The sequence below is a fragment of the Notolepis coatsorum genome (assembly GCF_963971535.1).
Source record: "Notolepis coatsorum genome assembly, chromosome: 3".
NCBI lineage: Eukaryota > Metazoa > Chordata > Actinopteri > Aulopiformes > Paralepididae > Notolepis > Notolepis coatsorum.
Window position 1 is genome coordinate 99,390,219 of NC_140167.1, and position 22,342 is coordinate 99,412,560.

Below are 22,342 nucleotides of genomic sequence, written 5' to 3' on the forward strand. Positions count from 1 at the left end.
GAACGAGCCGGTGCTCAACGGGACGCAGCGCGCGACAGACAGCAGTCGCAACTAATAGAACAGCTGATCAGACGGACAACACCCTCTCCCTCCGCCAGAGGCTCCAGGAACTCGTCTAGACACACCTCCAGGGCGGCATCCCCTAGCCGAGTAAACAACCCTGAACTTGACCAACAGACGAGGTCTATACCCCCCACAGACCACCTCCCCCCACCGGTCCAAGCGAGACCTAGCAACCGGGAAGGAGCAGCATATCCTGTGGAGAGGCTAAACCAGAGACTACAAGCACTGGATGACCTAACTGAAGACGAAGAGGAAGAGGAGGAGAACCACGCCCGACGACAGCACAGTACTCTACCGGACCAGGAGGTCCGGTACAGCCCAGGCTATACTCCCGCGGAGCTGCGCTACAGACCCCCGACTCTATACACGGGTGAGCACGACGCACGACCCGCACCGAGGAACAGCACCTGGACAAGCGGGCCATGGTACCCTGCCGGTACCAGCCCATACCAAGGAGCGGGAGGAGACTCGCCTAGGAGGCCTCTCCCCCAACGCTCGCCGATGTATCCACAGTCAGCGTCATACATTGGCACGCCTATGGTACCCGACTTCACCCAAGAGAACCGGGCCCAGTATACAGAACTCCGCATGTGTCTGGAGACCATGTTGGTGGATGTATTGGATGAACGCCACAAATACGCCATCCTACTGAAGCACTTAAAGGTGCCCCGCGCACATAATATAGCGCTCGCCTACGCGACTTCCACCACCCCATACACAGCAGCGCTGGTAGCATTGGACCAGAGGTATGGGCGCATATGGGATTACGTGATCCAGGAGATCCGACACATCGACCGCTTACCCCCAGCAATAGACAATCGAGCACTGGACGACCTGTCCATCAAAGTGCAGTCCCTGGTAGGGATGTTGGGAGCGCAAAGAGAGAAGGGGAGGCATGAACTTTACGCCAACTCAAATGTGGAAAGGATCCTGGGGAAGCTGCCGCCCGCTCGTCAGGAGCGCTTTAGGTGGCAGAGGGACCACAGAGACCCGAATGGCCCCGAACCGAACCTCCTCGATCTAGCAGACTTCCTGGCGAGAGAAGTCAGCAGCCTACGGCTAGATACATTCGGACGGAGCACCCCTGGCTCCAGAGAAGGAACCAGACGACTAAATGATGGAAGAAGATCGGTGACTGTGATGCACCAATCGGAGTCAGTACCGAGCAGCAGGAGCCACAGTACCCCCTCCAGAACGGAGAAGTGGAAGATAGTGTGCCCCTACTGTGAGAAAGAACACTGGCTAGCGCAATGTGACTCCTTCCCCAAGCTGAACGCGGAGGAAGCAGGTCAATGGATAAAGTCCAACAAGCGCTGTTTTCGCTGTGCGCGCTCACACATGGCAGCCGAATGCCGCTTAAAGAAAAGGTGCACCAAGTGCGATGGAGCCCATCTGGACATACTTCACGACAGTAACAGACGGCGCCCTTCACCTGCACCATCCAGCCGCAAAGCGAGCGTCATGTACATCGATCCCGCCAGCAGCAGTGGAGCCCGAGTACTCCTAAAAGTAGTGCGTGTGACACTAAGCTACCAGAATAAAGTCCTGGACACTTACGCCGTCCTCGATGACGGGTCAGAGAAGACCCTGCTGCTCGCCTCCGCTGCGGCCCAGCTAGGGCTGCGGGGAAGCGAAACCCAAATGACAATTCGGACAATAAGACGAGATTTGAAGACGATAAAGGGCGAGAATGTCTCATTCTCTATCGCAGCAAGCGGCCAGCCTGAGCGACGGTACCAGATTGCAGACGCTTTCACCAGCCAAGAAATAGGACTGTCGCGGTACACATACCCCGTCGCCAAGCTGATGGAGAAATATGTACATCTGCGCAAGTTACCGATCCCGCTCATAGACAATGCTATGCCGACCCTGTTGATAGGCTCCGACCATGCAGACCTCATTGTCCCGATAGACCGGGTTCATACCGGACCCCGAGGCTGCCCTGCAGCAGTCGAGACCCGTTTGGGATGGACTCTCCAAGGCCCGCTCGCCAAATCTCTCAACCGAAGTACAGCCACTAGATGTCTCCACTCCCGAGTCACAGAGGGAGAAACCGCACTCCTGCAACACGTAGAGCGGCTATGGACCTTGGAACAAATGCCCTTTAAGAACGGAAAGAAAGACATTCGCTCTAAAGATGACATTTACGCCATTCACCTCCTCGCGACAGGGACCAAGAGAGTCCCGGTCAACGGCGTGTTGAGATACGCCACGCCACTCCTGCGGCGAGAAGGAATGCCTACTTTCCACGCCAAGACAGACGCCACAGAACGGTACCTGCTGAACACGGAGCGGCGCTTAGCCAAGAACCCCGCCCAAGAGAGTGTATACCGCGCTGAGATTGAGAAGCTCATCACAGCGGGACACGTCACAAAGATGGACATTAAAGAGGCTGACCAGACCACTGAATCGTGGTACGTGCCCCACCACAAGGTCCATCACAACGGTAAAGACCGCATAGTATTTAACTGCAGCTACCAGATCGGATCCCAAAATCTGAATAAAGAGTTACTGCCCGGTCCCACACTCGGCCCCTCCCTACTCAGCGTTCTACTCCGCTTCCGCCAGGAAAAGGTGGCCATCAGCGGGGACATTAAAGGAATGTTCCTGCAGGTGAGATTAGTAGAGGCGGACAAGCCCCTGTTACGGTTCCTATGGAGAGAGAAGCCAGGAGATGAGCACCCAGCCATCTACCAATGGGAAGTCCTCCCCTTCGGAACGACGTGCAGCCCCTGCTGTGCGACATTTGCACTACAGAAACATGTAGCAGAGGACTCAGCAGCGGACGAAGAGGTCCGACACAGCGTAAAGAACAGCTTCTACGTAGACAACTGTCTACAAAGCCTTTCAACCCAGGAAGAAGCCGAGGCTCTCCTGATTAAACTCCGCGCCTCATTGATCAAAGGCGGCTTTGATCTCAGGCAGTGGGCCAGCAGCGATCCGCAAGTACTGCGCAGCCTCTCCTCCGAGGACAAGGCAGCCAGCAGCGAGACCTGGATGGCTACAATCCCGGGAAAAGCCCAGGAGATGACCCTGGGATTGGTGTGGCGATTCAAAACAGATTCGCTTCACTACAGACACAAGCCCCTGACTACGGAGCAGGGAAGGCCGGCGGCGGCGCCGACCACCAGACGGAGTGTGTACACAACACTCGCCCGACAATATGACCTGCTAGGATGTATTCTACCGTACACCACCAGGGCAAAAATGATTGTACGAGCATTGTGGGACAAGGACCAGGGCTGGGACGACCCCATTCCCGCACACCTTGCATCCACCTGGAGAGAGTGGGAGATGGAGCTCCACTCACTCCCAGGCGTTAATATGCGCCGAAGCTACTTCCCACCCACGGTGAGGCCAGAGACATGTAAAATGGACTTACATGTCTTCAGTGACGCCTCAGAGGTCGCATACGGATCAGTAGCCTACTTGCGGGCCCAAGACCAGGGGAGAGAGATCTACACAGCATTTGTCCTCGCCCGCTCGAGAATAGCCCCACGCAAGCAACAATCTATCCCACGTCTAGAGCTCTGCGCAGCCCTAGCCGGAGCGCACCTAGCCACGCTCATCCAACGTGAGCTCACCATACCGGTGTCTAGAACAATCCTGTGGTCAGATTCCACGACGGTACTCGCCTGGATCAAATCGGACTCATGCAAGTATAAAGTCTTCGTGGGAGTCAGAGTCACCGAGATTCAAGACTTAACCGAAGAGTTAACCGGAGAAACAGAGTGGCGCTACGTTGATACAAAACAGAACCCAGCTGACGTCATCACCCGGGGGATGCCCCTGGATGACCTCACCCGTCGCAATGTCTACAGTGACGGCCCCGCATTCCTAAGACTCCCGGAAGGACAGTGGCCCATGCCTATCCCGAGGGAAGCAAGTCCAGAGGAGGTGGAAATTAAGAAGTCTGTGTTCTGTGGATTGAGCACCGTAGCCTCCACCGACCCTAACATAGACGATTGCACGTCCATAGAGAGTGCACAACAAAGAACATTCCTGCGGTACCACCCGGAGTGCAAGTCCCCCGCTGATATGTCAGCAGCTAACTACGAGGAAGCAGAATTGCTTCTACTGCAGCGAGCCCAGAGAGACTCGTTCCCCGATGAATTGGCCTGTCTACAGGGAGAAAAGCCCGTCCCATCCGACAGCAGATTAATTCACCTGGCCCCCGAGAGCGACGCTCACACCCTCATCAGAGTGGGTGGTCGCCTACGCAGAGCCCCCAATCTACCGGATGACATTAAATACCCGATCGTATTGAACAGCCGACACAAGGTCACAGAGCTGATTATAAAGAAATACGATGAGGATGTACATCACGCAGGAGCAGAAAGAGTCTTCGCGGAAATCAGACGTCGTTACTGGATCCTACAAGGAAGAGAGGCGGTACGACGCTTCCAGCGAACATGTCTAGACTGCCGCAAGTGGCGCGCGCAGCCCAGCATACCAAGGATGGCTGACCTTCCTCCATGTCGCCTCCGAATCGGTGACAAGCCATTCCACTCAACGGGTATGGACTGCTTTGGCCCGCTGCACATAAAGAAAGGAAGAGGAACCGAGAAGCGGTGGGGTATTGTATTCAAATGCATGACCACCAGAGCGATACACATCGAGCTTCTCCCGACCATGAGCACAGACTCATTCCTTATGGCCTTCCGTAGATTCACATCACGGAAAGGAAGACCGTCTACCCTATTGTCCGATCATGGGACAAACTTCAAAGGCGGCGAAAGAGAGCTGAGAGAGAGCTTCCAAGCTATGGGCCCAGAACTTAAGACCCACCTCGCTCCAGCACAGGTTGATTTCCAATTCAACCCCCCAAACGCACCCCACTTCGGTGGCACTTGGGAACGAGAAGTGCGCTCCATAAAGACAGCCCTGTACGCAGTACTTGGGGCCCAGACTGTGGCGGAAGAAGTCCTAATGACAGTCCTCACGGAGATTGAGGGAGTACTTAACTCGAAGCCCCTCGGATATGTCTCCAGTGATGTGGCGGATATCGACCCAGTTACCCCCAACACACTCCTGATGGGGCGGCTAGATCCTGCATTACCACAGACAATGTACCGGCCTGAAGAAGCGAACGGCCGACGAATGTGGAGGTACAGCCAAGTATTAGCCGACAGGTTTTGGAACAGTTTCCTACTGCACTACCTACCGTCTCTACAGACCCGCCAGAAGTGGGTAAAGGAGAGAGACAATTTGACAGAAGGAACAGTCGTCATGATTATTGATCAATCACTGCCCAGAGCTATGTGGCCGGCCGGCCGCGTAAGCAAAGTGATCACCGGTGCCGACGGCAAGGTCCGAGCAGCTGAAGTGCTCGTCCAGGGTCGCACTTACACCCGTCCCGTAACAAGGCTCATAGAACTGCCTCGACTCCCAGACACAATCGATGATGACCATGACCCTACAACCCTATGACTTTGTGAAGTTGACTGACCCCTACAGCAAACCCTTATGTGTAAATAGACAACGCGATTAATCTGTCTCTGTTTAACTGATTAGGTCTGGGACCTATTCAGGGGGTGGCTGTTGTGAAGGGCCAGATTAAACCGAATATATATATTTATTTATATATATATATTTAATTGTATTTGTATATTCTCTAATATTCCCTGATATCCCTTGTATATTCCTTGTACAATATGCATTGAATATCCATTCTAGCCTACTGAACATCCCATAATAGTCTCCATTCTACTATTGGTCGAGACCTTGGTGCCAGGCTGCCATACCCCTCAGACCCAGTTCAAACGTACCGCTCGACATGTACGAACAAGTCCTAGTTCCGCGTAGGAATTTGGCTACCGCACCACTAATGGGACTATTTGTTCATAGTGCGTATATATACTGCGCTACTAAAGTAGGACTTTCTTTTCAGTCCAGTTTCTTACCCTCCAATAGAGTCACAGACGTAAAGCCTCCCCGCGACGCCACGTGTGGGAGTAAGGCCAAGTTCGCCTACCATCGGTATTGAGACATCGTGTATATTAATATTTGAATAGTCATATTTGGCACTATATCGTCGAGTTGGACGTAGTCTATTAAGCTAATAATAGTCTGTTAATATATAGTGCTTCGTGCGGTGAGAATACTACCGTAGTCAGTACCCCATCGTTTCGGGCAGAGAACTGGCTGCTTACCCAGGGTGGTTGACCCTATGTGAAGCTGCACCCGAGGAGCCCCAGAGCCGACGAGCGAGTGGACCTGTATACCGGATTATTCTACCGACGACAGCCCGCCTTCCCAGGCACGGATTATGCTTCGGATACTTTGATTATTCCATGGATAAAGACCCCCGACACTGCCGTGTGTTGGAACCCCCCCCCCCTGGAGAGGACGCAAGGTGAGGAGACGCTCTGCAAGACGAGGTCGCTTCACGTCTCTCCCCCGTGGACCGGAGAGAGCCGGCCCACAAAGAGTCCACCTGCTTTCATCTGTGGTCCAAGGATCGCCGGCGCATTGAACGGCACTACTGTGGGTTCACCTGGGATACCCTTGGCCGGACGAGGCAGCCGGATTCTACCCCCCCCCCCTCCTACTCCTGTCGGCTTACAAGCGACCGGATTAACCCCCTCTAGTGTATCTAGTATATAATCATTAAAGTATCATTGCTGTTATTCCTTAACTATTCCAGGTCGTATATTTACCACCTGCGCCTTCAGAGATTGGACATTCTCTATTGATATACCGACGAATACTCCTTGCCATAAAAGTGCATACTATTTCAATTCATAAATGTAATTAAGTGATTAAGTGCTTATTCTACACACCATCGCTGTGTAGAAATAAAGACCTGTTTCTAATTCGTACATTTGTGTTGGATCCGTTTCATCTACGTGAGAGTGTTCATGATAATATATTTATGCCGTGTACTGGGTGGCCGAATATTAAGTACAAAGGTAGTGGTAGTAAGTATCATATCTAGTAATACAGTCAGGGAATTGTACCCCTCAGTTACAACTAACACTAAACAACAGATACATACAGTATGACTAACACTAGACAACAGGTAAATACAGTATGACTAACACTAGACAACAGGTAAATACAGTATGACTAACACTAGACAACATGTAAATACAGTATGACTAACACTAGACAACAGGTAAATACAGTGACTAACACTAGACAACATGTAAATACAGTGACTAACACTAGACAACAGGTAAATACAGTGACTAACACTAGACAACAGGTAAATACAGTATGACTAACACTGGACAACATGTAAATACAGTGACTAACACTAGACAACATGTAAATACAGTATGACTAACACTAGACAACATGTAAATACAGTGACTAACACTAGACAACAGGTAAATACAGTGACTAACACTAGACAACAGGTAAATACAGTATGACTAACACTGGACAACATGTAAATACAGTGACTAACACTAGACAACATGTAAATACAGTATGACTAACACTAGACAACATGTAAATACAGTATGACTAACACTAGACAACATGTAAATACAGTGACTAACACTAGACAACATGTAAATACAGTATGACTAACACTGGACAACATGTAAATACAGTACAACATTTGCTAAATTAACGTGTCAATGAATGAATGATGTATTTATTGGTACAAAAACATAAAAATAGGATGTTTAAAAGGTGATTTATCCTCGTCAAGCTGTCATGACTGACAGGCGTCAGACTCAAAGTTAGACCTGACACTCAAATTATGTGATTCTGTCAAATGTTTGTATTGATTGCTTGATTGATTGATTGTTTTTATTGTTTTAGTTTTTTCATTTCTCTTATTTAATCAGGTTATTTTAGTCTTTTTTTTGTGTGTGTGTGTAAAGCGCTTGTAGAATGTGAAACAAACTAAGTTTATATTAGTGTTTTTTATTATTCAATGAATAAAATTCCTTGTAGGCTATGTGAAAACTACTTGGCAATAAATACCTTTGTGATTCTGATTCTCAGTGAGTCAGCTGTCCCTGTACGCGCCGCGGCCCCATATGGAAGAGAACGTCAACGCCGATGTGGAAATGAATTGTTCGTTTACCACGACGACCTCTCCAGACTCCCGCCTCGCGGTCACCTGGTCGGTCCAGAGGGAGGCGGAGAACAACCAGACCATCCTGAGCTCAGACCGCGATGCTGTCATGACGTTTGGATCAGAGGTAAACAGCACTGGTGGAAGAAGAGGCACAACACAGCACCTTAGAGGCACAACACAGCACCTTAGAGGTACAACACAGCACCTTAGAGGTACAACACAGCACCTTAGAGGTACAACACAGCACCTTAGAGGTACAACACAGCACCTTAGAGGTACAACACAGCACCTTAGAGGTACAACACAGCACCTTAGAGGTACAACACAGCACCTTAGAGGTACAACACAGCACCTCAGAGGTACAACACAGCACCTTAGAGGTACAACACAGCACCTTAGAGGTACAACACAGCACCTTAGAGGTACAACACAACACAGCACCTTAGAGGTACAACACAGCACCTTAGAGGTACAACACAGCACCTTAGAGGTACAACACAGCACCTTAGAGGTACAACACAGCACCTTAGAGGTACAACACAGCACCTTAGAGGTACAACACAGCACCTTAGAGGTACAACACAGCACCTTAGAGGTACAACACAGCACCTCAGTTTTGGCGGGGGGGGGATTTTGGTTACATTTGCAGAGGCTGCAATTATACATAAAGGAACACAGCAATATTATGGGAAATGGGCTTACTGTACCATCTTCTCCCGAGTCATACAAAGAACGGATTGTGTATGACTTTCTACTGAACCACACAGACAGGAAATTAGTATCTATCTTCTTGTCTGACTCTGGATAAGACGCTAAGTGCATCTCCCATCATCTTGGTGTGGTCCTTTAATGTACAGTTCAGTTCATTAATGTACATTAGTCAAATCAAATAGCACACATTTTTATTTTTTGTTCTACATCATTGCTTCCAGTCTCTGATGCATTGACGTTTTAGGCTCATGTTAAAGCAGTTGGAATTTCCTTCCTAATATAAGCTTCCCTCAAAGGTTGCCTCAAAAAGTACCCAAAAGAATGTACTCCAGTACACTACAAATTACATCTCCCCTGCAGGTAGACGTAAGCACCAGGCAGCGAATCAGCATGAAGCGCGGCACGAGACGGAGCCTGGAGTTGACCATTCGGCAGGTTCGGATCGGGGACAGTGGGACTTACTTCTGCGTGGTGGTGGAGTGGCTACAGGATCCTCTGGGTCAATGGTACAATATGCAACCCATGTCCAAGAGCCTCGTGCTGCAAGTTATAGAGCCAGGTGAGTTCCCGCATTGACCTCTTTTTTTTAATACCTTTACTTACCCAGGAAATGTTTGCTGGGGCATGCATGCGGTTCTTCCAGCAGTGCCCTGATTCACGTTCACGGTACACACACTGATACCTGTGAGCAGCCCAATGCAACCGGAGTTTTCTACTGCAGACCTCTGCCAGGTGTCTTAAGATTACCTTGAGGGTGGATGATGCGTGTCACTGCTTTGCCACCCAGGTTTACACTCAACTCACACTCACCACTGTTATTGAGCTCCCTAGAAGTGAGTACCAAATAATAACATTACGATTATTCATGGTATTCCATCACAGCCATCTTGGAAGCAAACAGGTGATTGTAATCAAATAATAGGTGATTATCATTAAATGTCAACCGTGGCTCTGCGTCACTCACAGTCGTGAGAATATGAATTAGAAAAAGATGGCACTCACAACATTAAATCTTTTTTTTTTTATCCACTTTTTCTCCTTATTTTTTCCCCCATCCCAATTTCGCCTCGCCAATTCTCCCTTCAATTCCCCCCTCCCCTGTCTCGAACGTTGCTAGACTATGCCTCCCACTGGTCGGCTGCAGTGAGGACCGAGCCTTGCATCACGTGTCCCCTCCGGTACACGAGGAGGCAGCCTGTCGCATCTTTTCACCTGCACAGCGCGATCTCTCAGTGGCGAGGAGTAACGCGCGGGAGGCTCGCGCTGCCCCCGATACTTCCTGATTCTGCTGTACAGGCGTCACCCAACCGGCCTGTAGGAGTCGCTGTCCACAACGTTCAATCCCCACCCACCGGCTTTCCCACCCCTAACACTGCCAATTGTGTTAGTATGAACAACCGGCCAAGCCGGTAGCAACGGCGAGAGCTGGGCTCGATACCAGCATCTCCTGCGTTAGTGGCAAGCGCCTTGCCCACGGCGCCACTCAGCCGCCCTACAACATAAAATCTTGAAGAAAACTATTTTCTCTTTAGTGACTGTATTGTGTTCTCTCCTTCCCCCTGTAGCCAACGACCTGCTTGTATACAAGACAGAACAGCAGCTGACCACTAGGGAGGGGGAGGCGGAGGTGGAGCTCCACTGCACCATGACGTCCGGTGCCTCCACCCCTTCAGTCCTCTACTCCGTCACATGGCTCTATACAAGACCTGACCGCTCTGTCACCGAGGCCCCCCTGGTGAGACTCCACCACGACGGCCTCCTGACGTACCCCGAGAACCAGGGGCCCCGGGGCCTGCAAGGGAGGCTGCGCCTCTCCAGGCCCACACACAGCAGCTTCCGCCTGGGGATCCGGGGCCCCGTGGAGGGGGATGGTGGAGCCTACCAGTGCCGGGTGGAGCAGTACCAGCTGACGCAGCAGGGCTCCTGGCAGCTGAAGGCCTCAGATGATTCAGGATCCATCCACCTCACTGTCAAAACCCCAGGTATCGCTCAGAAGCCGCCTAGCTTGACTGGTGCTCTGTGTGTGTATAATGTCTGACAATAGGTATTTAGTTATCAAATTGGTGTGTGTGTGTGTGTGTGTGTGTGTGTGTGTGTGTGTGTGTGTGTGTGTGTGTGTGTGTGTGTGTGTGTGTGTGTGTGTGTGTGTGTGTGTGTGTGTGTGTGTGTGTGTGTGTGTGTGTGTGTGTGTGTGTGTGTGTGTGTGTGTGTCTGTGTGTGTGTGTGTGTGTGTGTGTGTGTGTGTGTGTGAGAGAGGAAGTAGAGGGCAGTAGAGGAGAGCGAAGAAAGGAGAGGGGAGGGGAGGAGGGAGGAGAGGACAGTAGAGGAGAGAGAGAAAAGGAGAGGGGAGGGGAGGAGGGAGGAGAGGACAGTAGAGGAGAGAGAGAAAAAAAGAGGGGATGGGAATAAGGAGGAGAGGGAGGAGATGGCAGTAGAGGAGAGAGAGGAGAGAGAAGGAGGGAGGAGAGGAGAGAGAGGAAAGGATTAAATTAGACCATAATGGATATTTGACTTGACTTGGTTTATGTGAGGAACAAGATTTATTCTGCAAGGTGAAATACTTTGTTAGTGAACATCTTTCTGAGTTGTATTGTTTAGGGTTCGGACGTTCATTGCTCTCACTAAAACATGTAAAAGAATTAGGAATACCGTAAGCAGCGGTCTGTCATAATTTAATAACAATAGCGTCTCTGTGTAACGGTTGTACTAAACCCAAACATAGACACAAACGAGCAGAGACGAGGAATCGGAGAAAACCCAACAGTGGGTATATTTATTAACCTCTTAAAATTCAATACATTTACGATGTCGGCGTCACGCTGTGTAATTTGATCTCAACCAACACATCAGTTGAAAGCTAAAATGGCCGCCGTTTTATTGACACACTGCTTGATCTATTATGTGCTTCCAATCTCGGGTTATAAGCCCAAACAGCCAACGAGCGTCAGTTTAGAAAAAGTTACCACCTCCGGTTTTGCCTCTCAATGACCGGACAAATCACCACTGACGCTGAAAATTATTGACCGTTTGTGTAGCCAATTAAATTCTGAAAAGAACGACATCTTACTTGAGTTGGTTTTCTGGGAGCATGTCTATGTTCCCCGGGTCTGATGTTCCGCGGTAGCGATAGATAGTCAGACCACCAGCCCTGATTCCAAACTCTAACCTTAACCAACTTCGAAAGAGGGCCTAAGCTTAACCAGTTTGAAACAAGGCGGACATTAATAATTACTAAAATAATAAAAATGTATATAATTTTCAATCAATCAATCAATCAATCAATCAATCAGGGAACATAGGACCCGGGGAACATAGAACCCGGGGAACATAGGGATGACCCCGGTTTTCTGAGACCAAGAAGCGGCAAAAGCGGTAAAAGCATACCCTACGCCAGAGAATGGATGTGCACCTCTCTATCTGGAGCACAAGTTGCACTGATCTTTTGTTGTCGCTCCTCTGGGGGTTGAGGGTTTGTTTGTGTATCTGTAGGGACGGGGGTGAGAAGGGGTGGGGGTGGTGTATGTGACAAGAGATTAGTGGGGGAGGGGGAGAGGGGAGAGGGGCCTGATGGTGTTGACTCCTCTGTGATGATGTGTAAACTAAAAATAGTTTGTGATATTGTTATCGACTTTGGACATGTTCTAGGTAAGACTTCAGTCTATGGCCCCAGCAGGAATCTGTGTGCAAAATTATTCAGACAAAAATGTTTAATGTAAAATTAAAATGAATTACTTCGGTGTGTTCAAACCTCTGTAACTCTATGGCAATTAGCACTCCGGTTGTGGAAGAAAATTCAGAGTGTTTTCAAAAGAGGCCAGACTTTGGCATCTACTACAAATGGTTCCAGAATAGCATCCAATTTACTTTCAGTATGCAATCGACAAGCGTTTTATGCAAGATTTGCAAGAGGTTAAATTGAGAGAAATGGCAACCAGGTTCTCAGGCCTAGGTTACACTGGGCGTTTTTGTTTTCGTTTTGTTGCTAAATGAATACGTTTGCTGTCCCTGTTACATAGAAATGCCGTTTTGGCAGGAAAACGCGTTGCCCTAGCGGGAACGCTGAAAAGGTGTTTTCGTTTTGGATACTCGCCAAAACTCACCGACAACGTGGCCGTGTAATCTGCACGGAGCCGTTTTTGCTCAACGCCCATGCGCAGTAGACTGTCAGACTGCAGTGTAACCTACAGCCCGCGCGCAGCACTGTGTATATCCCTCCTGTCTGGCTGTCTGTCTCGAGCCCGGGGAGCAGCACCGAGCAGCACCGTGTATCTCTCCTGTCTGGGCTGTCTGTCTGTCTCGAGCAGCAGCCATGCCCCCCATGCCCCGCGCGCGGCGCGCCTCATCATCTCTCCCAGCACCGAGCAGCAGCCCCCAGGGAGTAGGCGAGTAGATGGGTAGTTAGACAAGCGGTGTGTGTGTGTGTGTGTGTGTGTGTGTGGTGTGAAAACCACCACCATGTACTGTATGATGTCACATCCCATGGCATCATAGACGTTAACCTCGGTGCAAAAATGGGGCTAGTTTATTCAAATGTTTTGACCATTGTATAGCCAAAGTAATTTGCGATGTATTATATTTTATATTCATAGCACATGCATGAGTCTGGCCTTTTTTTAAAGGGAACATTCTGAAGTGTCTTACACAATAAAGAGAAATCACTTTGAGTGATAATGAAATTAGAGTAACAGAGGTTTGAACACACTGAAGTAAAGGCTTTGTGTACTCACATTTCTTTTTACTGGTTGCCAGATGCCTGTTTTTTTGTTCCAGCTGAGAGGTAGGAGCTGGAAAACATAATGGTTCCATAGTCTGAAGTCTTATGTAGTAGACCTACAGGTCCAAGTTTATAAAAATCCCACAGAAAATGTGTGTTTCACAAAGGTTTTTGTAATGTGTGTACCGGTAAAGATTCTGCATGATTATCCAAAATGGCCATCCACTGCCATTCATCGCCTCTCGAATCAAAACAAAGGACTTCTTTGTCTTCTTGTGTCACCTTTCCCCACTGTCAGTGCCCGTCTGAGATCACTTTCGGAGCAGACGCTCGTTGGCTACAACGGTGGTCGATCATTTTCGCCATCAGCGGTGACTGGTCAGTTCAGGTGCGTTCACAACTGGACATGGTCACAGCTTGTCAAATGACGCTCGCCGGATGTTTCGTCTTGTAACTCGAGAATGGAATCACGCAATAGGTTGAGTGAGGTGACGATCGAAAGGCGAGCGCAAAGTGGCGCGATGTGGGCACGAGTGTGTGATGGGCCGAATACGGGCCATCCGATCCTTAAGTGGTTAACTGTGTGTGTGTGTTCAATTGTGTATTTGTGTGCATTCGTATGTGCATGTGTGGGTCTAGGTTGCAGGAGTGTGTGTATTACTGACAAGCACTGCATTCGTGCATTGCATGTGTGTGTGCAGGGGCGGACCTTCCTACAGGCGATATAGGCGGTCGCCTAGAGCGCCACCCAGAGGGGGGCGCAAAAAAAAAAAAAAAAAAAAATTCTCTGTGCAGTTTTGGCGCCCCCGTCTATATCTGCAACCATTATTTTTACATAAAAAAAATTCTAACATAAGGGAAAATGAGCCAAAAATCTAAAACGGTCGGTCTGAGCCTCAGCTTTAGGTGTTCACAGTCAGAACATGCTAGAGCGCTGTGCATTGATGGGTATCGGTCAAGTGTTTATAGAATTGAGCGTTGAGGAAAGAAAGTCTAACATTAGAGAACTATGAAGAGGCAAAGGCCATAAAAAAAAAATTACAAAAAAAAAAAAAAATATCTTTTGGGGGGGGGGGGGGGGGGGGGGGGGGCGGCGCAGTGGTGAATCTCGCCTAGGGCGCCAAATATGCTAGGTCCGCCCCTGTGTGTGTGTGTGTGCGCGTGTGTGTCATCATGTATGTCATCATATGTCATCATGTAAACAGACAGAAACCTGTCTGTGATCAAAGAAGACAAGAAACTTAACGTGAGCAGATCCCAGGACTTCACCGTCTCCTGTGACATCACCACACAATCCAGCCAATCGTCTGCCTTCCAGGTCACATGGTTTTGGCAGAAGGAGACAGAGGGGATTCAAGGTAAATTAACAAGATATTTGCAACAACAGTTGAAGACAGAATTAATCATTTGAAACTGAGTATTACTCATAAAATAATGAACAGTTCCGTTCCAAAATATTTAAAAGATTATTTTAAACTTGTCAGGGAGACTCATGGCTATGCCACTAGAGCAAGGGAACGGATATTGTCCCCTGTAGGATTAAGAGTGAGGCTGGGAAAAATACCTTTCAGTATTCAGCAGCTATACAATGGAACCAGCTACCATCTCAGATCAAATAAATTGTCACGATTAGGCTTAAAAGAGCAGTGAAGGGATGGTTGCCTAGCCGCCCGACAATTTTAAACTGAAGGAGTTTATTTTGTGTGTGTGTTTCATATTGTAGTGTAAGAGTTGTATGTATTTTTATCTTAAGTGTTTATTGGGAAGAATTTTTTTATTCATGTGTTTTCTGCACCTTGCCGAGACCTACCTGTGCTGACTATTGCTGTGACAGACGAGGACCACAATGGAAATAAGTCTCTGACTTTATTCCGTGATAATTCCTCAAACAATGCAATGCATGTGATGGTTGTGGCCTAATTAGGTTTTAAATCATGTGTGTATTTTAACATCTGTTTAAATAAATTCATTCATTCACTCATACAGTTCTTTGATCTATAAAAAGGCATCCTCTACGATCATAACTGCTTTACGATCTTGGGAGACTTGTGGATTTCTGTCTTGCACTGTAAAATAACTTTCACCAGAGACTAGGCCATAGGCAGCGGGGGAGCCCAACATTAGGCAAGACTATATTTGGGAGTCGCACGAGCGCGCAAACATTTTCCTTTTTTCTTTTTTGCTTGCGCACACTGCATGCACGGTGCTGTCCATGGTTCTGAATTCATACAATACACACACCCACTAGGCTACTACAGCAAGCCCCACTCATTTCATATGTAGTAGAAATTAACTGTTCAAATGAACCCTTTGGGTGCCGTTAACATAGAGCTATGTTTCTGTCGCCCGACGGTTGAGTGCCGGAAACGTAGATCTACGTTTTTCGCACGGTATTTCTTTTATTCGCTATTGCCATTCATAATTCAGCGGGGCACCTTGTGCATGCTGTACTGAATGTGTCTGAGCTGGCAGACGGTCTTATACCGCCCTCTAACACCTTCGGCCGCTATTGCACTCCATTAGAAATAATGTAGTTTCTTTTCTCTACCGAGCTGCAGCGTGGGGGCGGGTCCTAAACACTCCGGCAAAACATGCGCTTGTAGGGATGGCTTGGACAACTGACCCCGCCCGCCCGTTCATGTGCAATGCCCAATAACGTCAGAGACAGGATCGCTGTGGATAACTAGAATGGCGATCAGATAATTGGATTCTCTTTTTTTTTCGATTGAAGCTGTCTGTGTGGACTGTGTGTGGCTGTTTACCGTTGGGTGCAGGAGGGAGGGGGAAGCGCCGCGCTCCAGGGCCCATTTCATGGGTGCATGAGGAGACATAATAACGATAATCTAGCGTTATTATATTCAAATACGATTCAAATTCAATATTCAAAACGGTATAAAACGGAAATGTATGGATGAAAAGATTATCTGTTTTTTGCACGTTGACTGGAAGCAACTCACTGACAATCGACGGTGGTATTAGATCCATAGCTATAATATAAAATATAGGTTTAGCTCTACAAACAAGGTGAGCGTTTACATGGGGTTAATGGACGGCAAGGCCAGATGCACTTCCCGGAAGGGGTGTGGTGTGGCACCCAATGTGTTAAGGGGAGACCACCCACCTAGATAGGGAAAAAACATAATAAAGGATGAAATCATTTGCAAACATCTTAATTGTTTAGAATAGTCAAAAAAAGAAGAAAAAAATTATTAAAAACAATACAGTTGCATAATTTTATTACCCACAAAGGGGCGTGGTCTATTAAAAATGGGCTCTTTTTGCATGTTACCCAAGCAAAATTGAGCAAAAATGGACAAAAATGGCGAAAACGGTCTACAGATTAACAGGTTAAAACAAAAGCATTTGGAGGTTTTCTCCCTCACAGAAGACATTTGTATCGTCAGCAAAAAAAAAATCAATATTTTAGACGCATTACCTATATCATTTATATACAGTATGAATAGTTTCGGGCCCAGAATTGACCCTTGCGGCACACCACAGATTATGTTTGACTGAGTGGACCTGTACTCCCCCAACTGCACAAACTGTTGTCTTTGTTCTAAGTAACTCTTTAACCAATTGAGCCCTACTCCTCTGATCCCATACCTTTCCAATTTTAGTAGCAGAATATCATGATTTATAGTGTCAAACGCCTTCTTCAGATCTATAAAGACCCCTATTGCAAACTTCTTATTATCAATTATGCTCGTCAGTTCTTCTACTAGGTCCATTAGTGCCAATGACGTTGAATGATTCGATCTAAATCCATATTGACTGTCTATAAGTAATGCGTGTTTATCAATGAAACAGTCCAATCGTGCAGCAAATACCTTTTCCATTATCTTTGAGAACTGGGAAAGGAGAGAAACCGGCCTGTAATTGGTGAATAGATTTTTCTAATCTAATCATGCAAAATGAAGCAAAATAAGCAACTAAATGTGTTTTTTTTTAAGTTTTTTTGTCACTCGTTTGAAAGAAGACATGTAAAGGGGCAACATTATACAAAAATCTAAAAATTTTCCCGAAATCAGGAAATGGTATTTTAGGTGGTGGTCTCCCCTTAAAGGCCAACTTGCAGGTTGTATTTTTGTTCAATAAACAATGTGGACTAGGCCAACGGTGACTTTCACGAAGAAGAAAAAAAAATATTGAAATTGACCCAGTTTTAGCGTTTTTATCAAACATTTTGTCTGCCCAACACAATCACCACGCACGTGGATATTTTAATCAATGGTTCATAACGTGCGCGTGTAATCGAAATGATGTCGTCATGGCAGGTGCAGGGCACCTGAGAGTCACACGCACACAGAGAGTCTGAGAGTCACACACAGCTAGTGGCAGGCAGAGAGCCTTGCTACTACTAGCCGAGGAGTAATGAATGAAAATGTATCTGTTTCACCTAACAACACTATTGCTCCGTGATCATAGCCATCCATCTCTAAAGCTAACCACTATTTGTAAAAGCCACAACCATGTTACCATATTTGTACTAATGAAAATCATTGTGTCGTTGTACATATTGTGTATACACCGTTAGAAGCTAGCTAAGTTAGCTAACGTAGCTTAGCTTAGCTTGGTAGCCGAAACTCATAACATCACCTGATTTAAAATGGTTCTCTCCTCTTTGTATACCTTTGTCATCACAAGTATTCTGCCAAGGAACTTATGGACACGACAATAGTAGTAGTTATAAGGTGTTTGAGCTTGTAGCGTTAGTTAGCTCATAGCTATCGTCACTGATGCACAGAGTGCAGCTAAAGGGGCTACTATCGTATCAACATGCCGGGGCGCATAGCTTGCTAGCTGGCAGGATGTGTGTGCAGCAGTGCTTTGCCTCACAGGTCTGAGAAGAGGACCTACACATTTTACTCGTTCCCAAAACTCTTTTACATGCACAACAGTAGACATAATGCTAACGTTAGCGGGGTAACGTTAGCCAGAGCCATATAGCCAGCTTGGTACTATGACCCGGGGATAAGGCGACAGCCCACAGACCAGTAGCGCTGCTGTACTGAACAACAGGCTGCCTAGTGGTAAATGTAGTTCTTTTTTTACAACATTAAAAAACATTATAACTACCTTGTTTCAACCAGTTGTAGCTGGTCCATCAAAGTCTCCCGACGATTAAACCCATTTGCGTCTTGTAAGGCGTCCCTTTGGATCAAGGAAATAGCTTTCTGCACTCGTCAAAACTCCTTGTAGTGGATCAGAAGTAGGGGAAAGATACCCGACGTGACGTCATGGCCCTGATAGCTCTGATAAGCTTTTTTGATTCGCGCGTGCATGTTATTCGTGCATGGACCTTTTTACCCCTTTTGGAGTGGCATTTCCGGCGTCAAATGGAAAAAAATAAATAATTAAATTAGATACCAATGATGTAAACTACCCATAATTGAAGAGTAGGGTTTAACCTGCAAGTTGGGCTTTAAGGCATCCAATATGATTAACCATTCTTACCTTAATGCAGCAATATGCAAGGTTTCGTCTTGGCATCAATGATCTTTTCTGCTTTAAGTTTGTCTGTGAGATCACTTTCAATGTGAAGCAGACTCAGAGTTGACTGTCTCTCCCGGCACATTGTTGTTCTTAGCCAGTTTCGGATCTACCTCATTGCTGAGAAAGACCGTTCACAAGTTGCGGTGCCGACGGGCAATGAAGGAAACGTTTTTCGTAATTTGGATCTGAATGAATGAATGAATGAATGACATTTGTATTTAACACATTGCAGAATGGGTACAATATAGTACGGCTCAATACACACAATTGGGTTTGAACCTGGGACGACAGGATTCACATGCAGCCACACTACCCTGTTGAGCTAAAAGGTCTGACGTGAATTGTTACTGACTAATCCATTATTTATACTTGTCAAGTGCCAATTGCACTTGGCGTCCAGTATTGGCATTAATAATAATAATAATAATAATAATAATACATCTATTTTATATAGCGCTTTTCCAGGTGCTCAAAGACGCTTCACATGGGCAGGAGAGACAAACTATGGCAAAACAAAAAAACAGAACAAAACAGAACAAAAATAATACATGACAAAATAAAATAAAACCGACAGAATTAGAGGTCAAAAGCAAGATTGAAAAGGTGGGTTTTGAGGGCTGATTTAAAAGATGTCAGGGTGTTTGCATCACGGATATGGCTGGGGAGGGCATTCCAGAGGGAGGGGGCAGCAGCAGCAAAGGCCCTGTCGCCCCAGGTCCGGAGCCTGGTCGTGGGAGGTGTTAGGAGGTTGGCATCTGCAGACCTAAGGCGACGGGTGGGCGTGTGACGGTGGAGGAGGTCGGACAGGTAGGGAGGGGCAAGGTTGTTGAGGGCTTTAAATGTGATGAGTAGTATTTTAAAATGTATCCTGTATTTGATTGGAAGCCAGTGGAGGTCGTGGAGGACAGGGGTGATGTGATCAGAGCGACGGGTGGAGGTGGGCAGCAGAGTTTTGGACATATTGGAGTTTATTGAGAATAGTGTTTGGTGAGCCGTAGAGGATGCTGTTGCAGTAATCTAGTCTTGATGATATGAATGCATGAACCAGTGTTTCAGCAGCGGAGAGACAAGCAATGTTCCGGAGGTGATAGAAGGCAGATTTGGTTATGTGGTTCACATAATAAATCATATGTCATGCTAATATGTCATGTTCTACAGTAGGACTTACTACTATGATACCCATTAAAACAAGTAATTCGAATAATAGAAGCCTACTTTGCTAAAACGATTAATTTCAAATGTATACAGTGTGTGTGTGTGCATGTATTCTTTTGTGTGCGCTCGCGCGCTGACTCGCTAAGCCTTTCCCTACGCATATTCATTTCTGGAGCATTTCTTTATCCACTCTGGTTGATTGTACTTGTGCTGTATCATAGGGGTGTAACGGTACACAGAAGCCATGGTTCGGTATGTACCTCGGTATTGGGGTCACGGTTCGGTACGAGTTCGGTACAACAGAAAAAAAATATTTATAATAATAATTATTAATATTATTATTATTATTATTATTATTATTATTATTATTATTATTATTATTATTATTATTATTATTATTATTATTATTATTATTATTATTATTATTATTATTATTATTATTATTATTATTATTATTATTATTATTATTATTATTATTATTATTATTATATATATTTTCTTTTTATTTATATATTATATTTATGATAATTATTATAATTATTATTATTAAATAGAAACATTTTCTATAGGCTTGCCGTGGTAGTCAGTGATACTGGTGTCATTCTGTGTTCAGGCATCCACTTGCCTACTGCCCCTTTAACAACTTATCCTTGATAAGTTTCAGTTTCACTTCTAGAGAGAATTTTACTTCAGGACGAGACTGAATACTAGAGAACAGATGACATGTTACAACAATGGCAGAGGATTATTTGGATTTAAACACAGTGGAGCTCAGATGATCTGTCTGGAAAAGTATGTTTCTTTTTTTTTATTTGATTGTGCCTGTGAGTCCGGCGGGGGAGAATGTTGATGTGTTTGTTGGCGCGCGTGTGTGTGTGTGTCGGCGACGCGCGTGTGTGTCTTTCCATTGGTTTCATTTGGTTAACGTTATTGGGCGAACAATAAAACGAAAGAAAACTGTAAAATTGTAATGACCCTGCAGCTGTTCCAATGTAAATGTGCCTTTCTGTGCACTTTCGCCCGCTCTGAACTGAAGTCGGGGACTCGGTGTGCCACGTGCTGTTCTCACACGGAACCTCGCTAGTGCCTGCATGTGCGACTGGTGTGTTTGCGCTGTAGGGCGTATTTGTTGTATGGCTGCACGTACAGCAACAACGTGACGGCCATACCGTAAATTCGCGGGACGAATACACGTACCGTTACACCCCTAACGATACATCTGAATCTGATCTTGTCGGTCACAAATCGCTTCCTGTTGAATGGATCGACAGTGAAAATGCCGACTCTCTACTTTCCCCCGTTCTCGTCTTCACAGCCTAGAATATGACACGGCCCCCACTGATGATGTCACGGTTCGCGAGGAAAAAACAACAATTTTTGCGGTGCCAGCTGAGCACCGATTTGTTCCCGGTGTGAACGTGCCGGCCGGTGCGAGATTACGTCACAGAGACTCTCTCTCTGTGTCTCTCTCTCTGTGACTCTCTCTCTGTGTCTCTCTCTCTGTGACTCTCTCTCTGTGACTCTCTCTCTGTGACTCTCTCTCTGTGTCTCTCTCTCTGTGTCTCTCTCTCTGTGACTCTCTCTCTGTGTGACTCTCTCTCTGTGACTCTCTCTCTGTGACTCTCTCTCTGTGTCTCTCTCTCTGTGACTCTCTCTGTGTCTCTCTCTGTGACTCTCTCTCTGTGACTCTCTCTCTGTGACTCTCTCTGTGTCTCTCTCTCTGTGACTCTCTCTCTGTGTCTCTCTCTGTGTCTCTCTCTCTGTGACTCTCTCTCTGTGACTCTCTCTCTGTGTCTCTCTCTGTGACTCTCTCTCTGTGACTCTCTCTCTGTGACTCTCTCTCTGTGACTCTCTCTCTGTGACTCTCTCTCTGTGACTCTCTCTCTGTGTCTCTCTCTCTGTGACTCTCTCTCTGTGTCTCTCTCTCTGTGACTCTCTCTCTGTGACTCTCTCTCTGTGACTCTCTCTCTGTGACTCTCTCTCTGTGACTCTCTCTCTGTGACTCTCTCTGTGCTCTCTCTCTCTGTGACTCTCTCTCTGTGACTCTCTCTCTGTGTCTCTCTCTCTGTGACTCTCTCTCTGTGACTCTCTCTCTGTGTCTCTCTCTCTGTGACTCTCTCTCTGTGTCTCTCTCTCTGTGACTCTCTCTCTGTGACTCTCTCTCTGTG

The 22,342-nt window shown here is 46.8% G+C and overlaps 1 protein-coding gene across 1 annotated transcript in view; it reads left to right on the forward strand.

Annotated features, from left to right (window-relative positions):
- Positions 1–22,342, forward strand: part of LOC311225929 (immunoglobulin superfamily member 3-like) — a gene marked incomplete at its 3' end in the record, with an annotated part of 113,092 nt that overhangs the window by 63,701 nt on the left and 27,049 nt on the right. The window contains exons 9-12 of the mRNA XM_084311320.1: positions 8,023–8,222; positions 9,170–9,368; positions 10,375–10,791; positions 14,729–14,881. Coding sequence (XP_084167446.1) covers positions 8,023–8,222; positions 9,170–9,368; positions 10,375–10,791; positions 14,729–14,881 — 969 coding nt within the window. The remainder of the gene's footprint in view (positions 1–8,022; positions 8,223–9,169; positions 9,369–10,374; positions 10,792–14,728; positions 14,882–22,342) is intronic.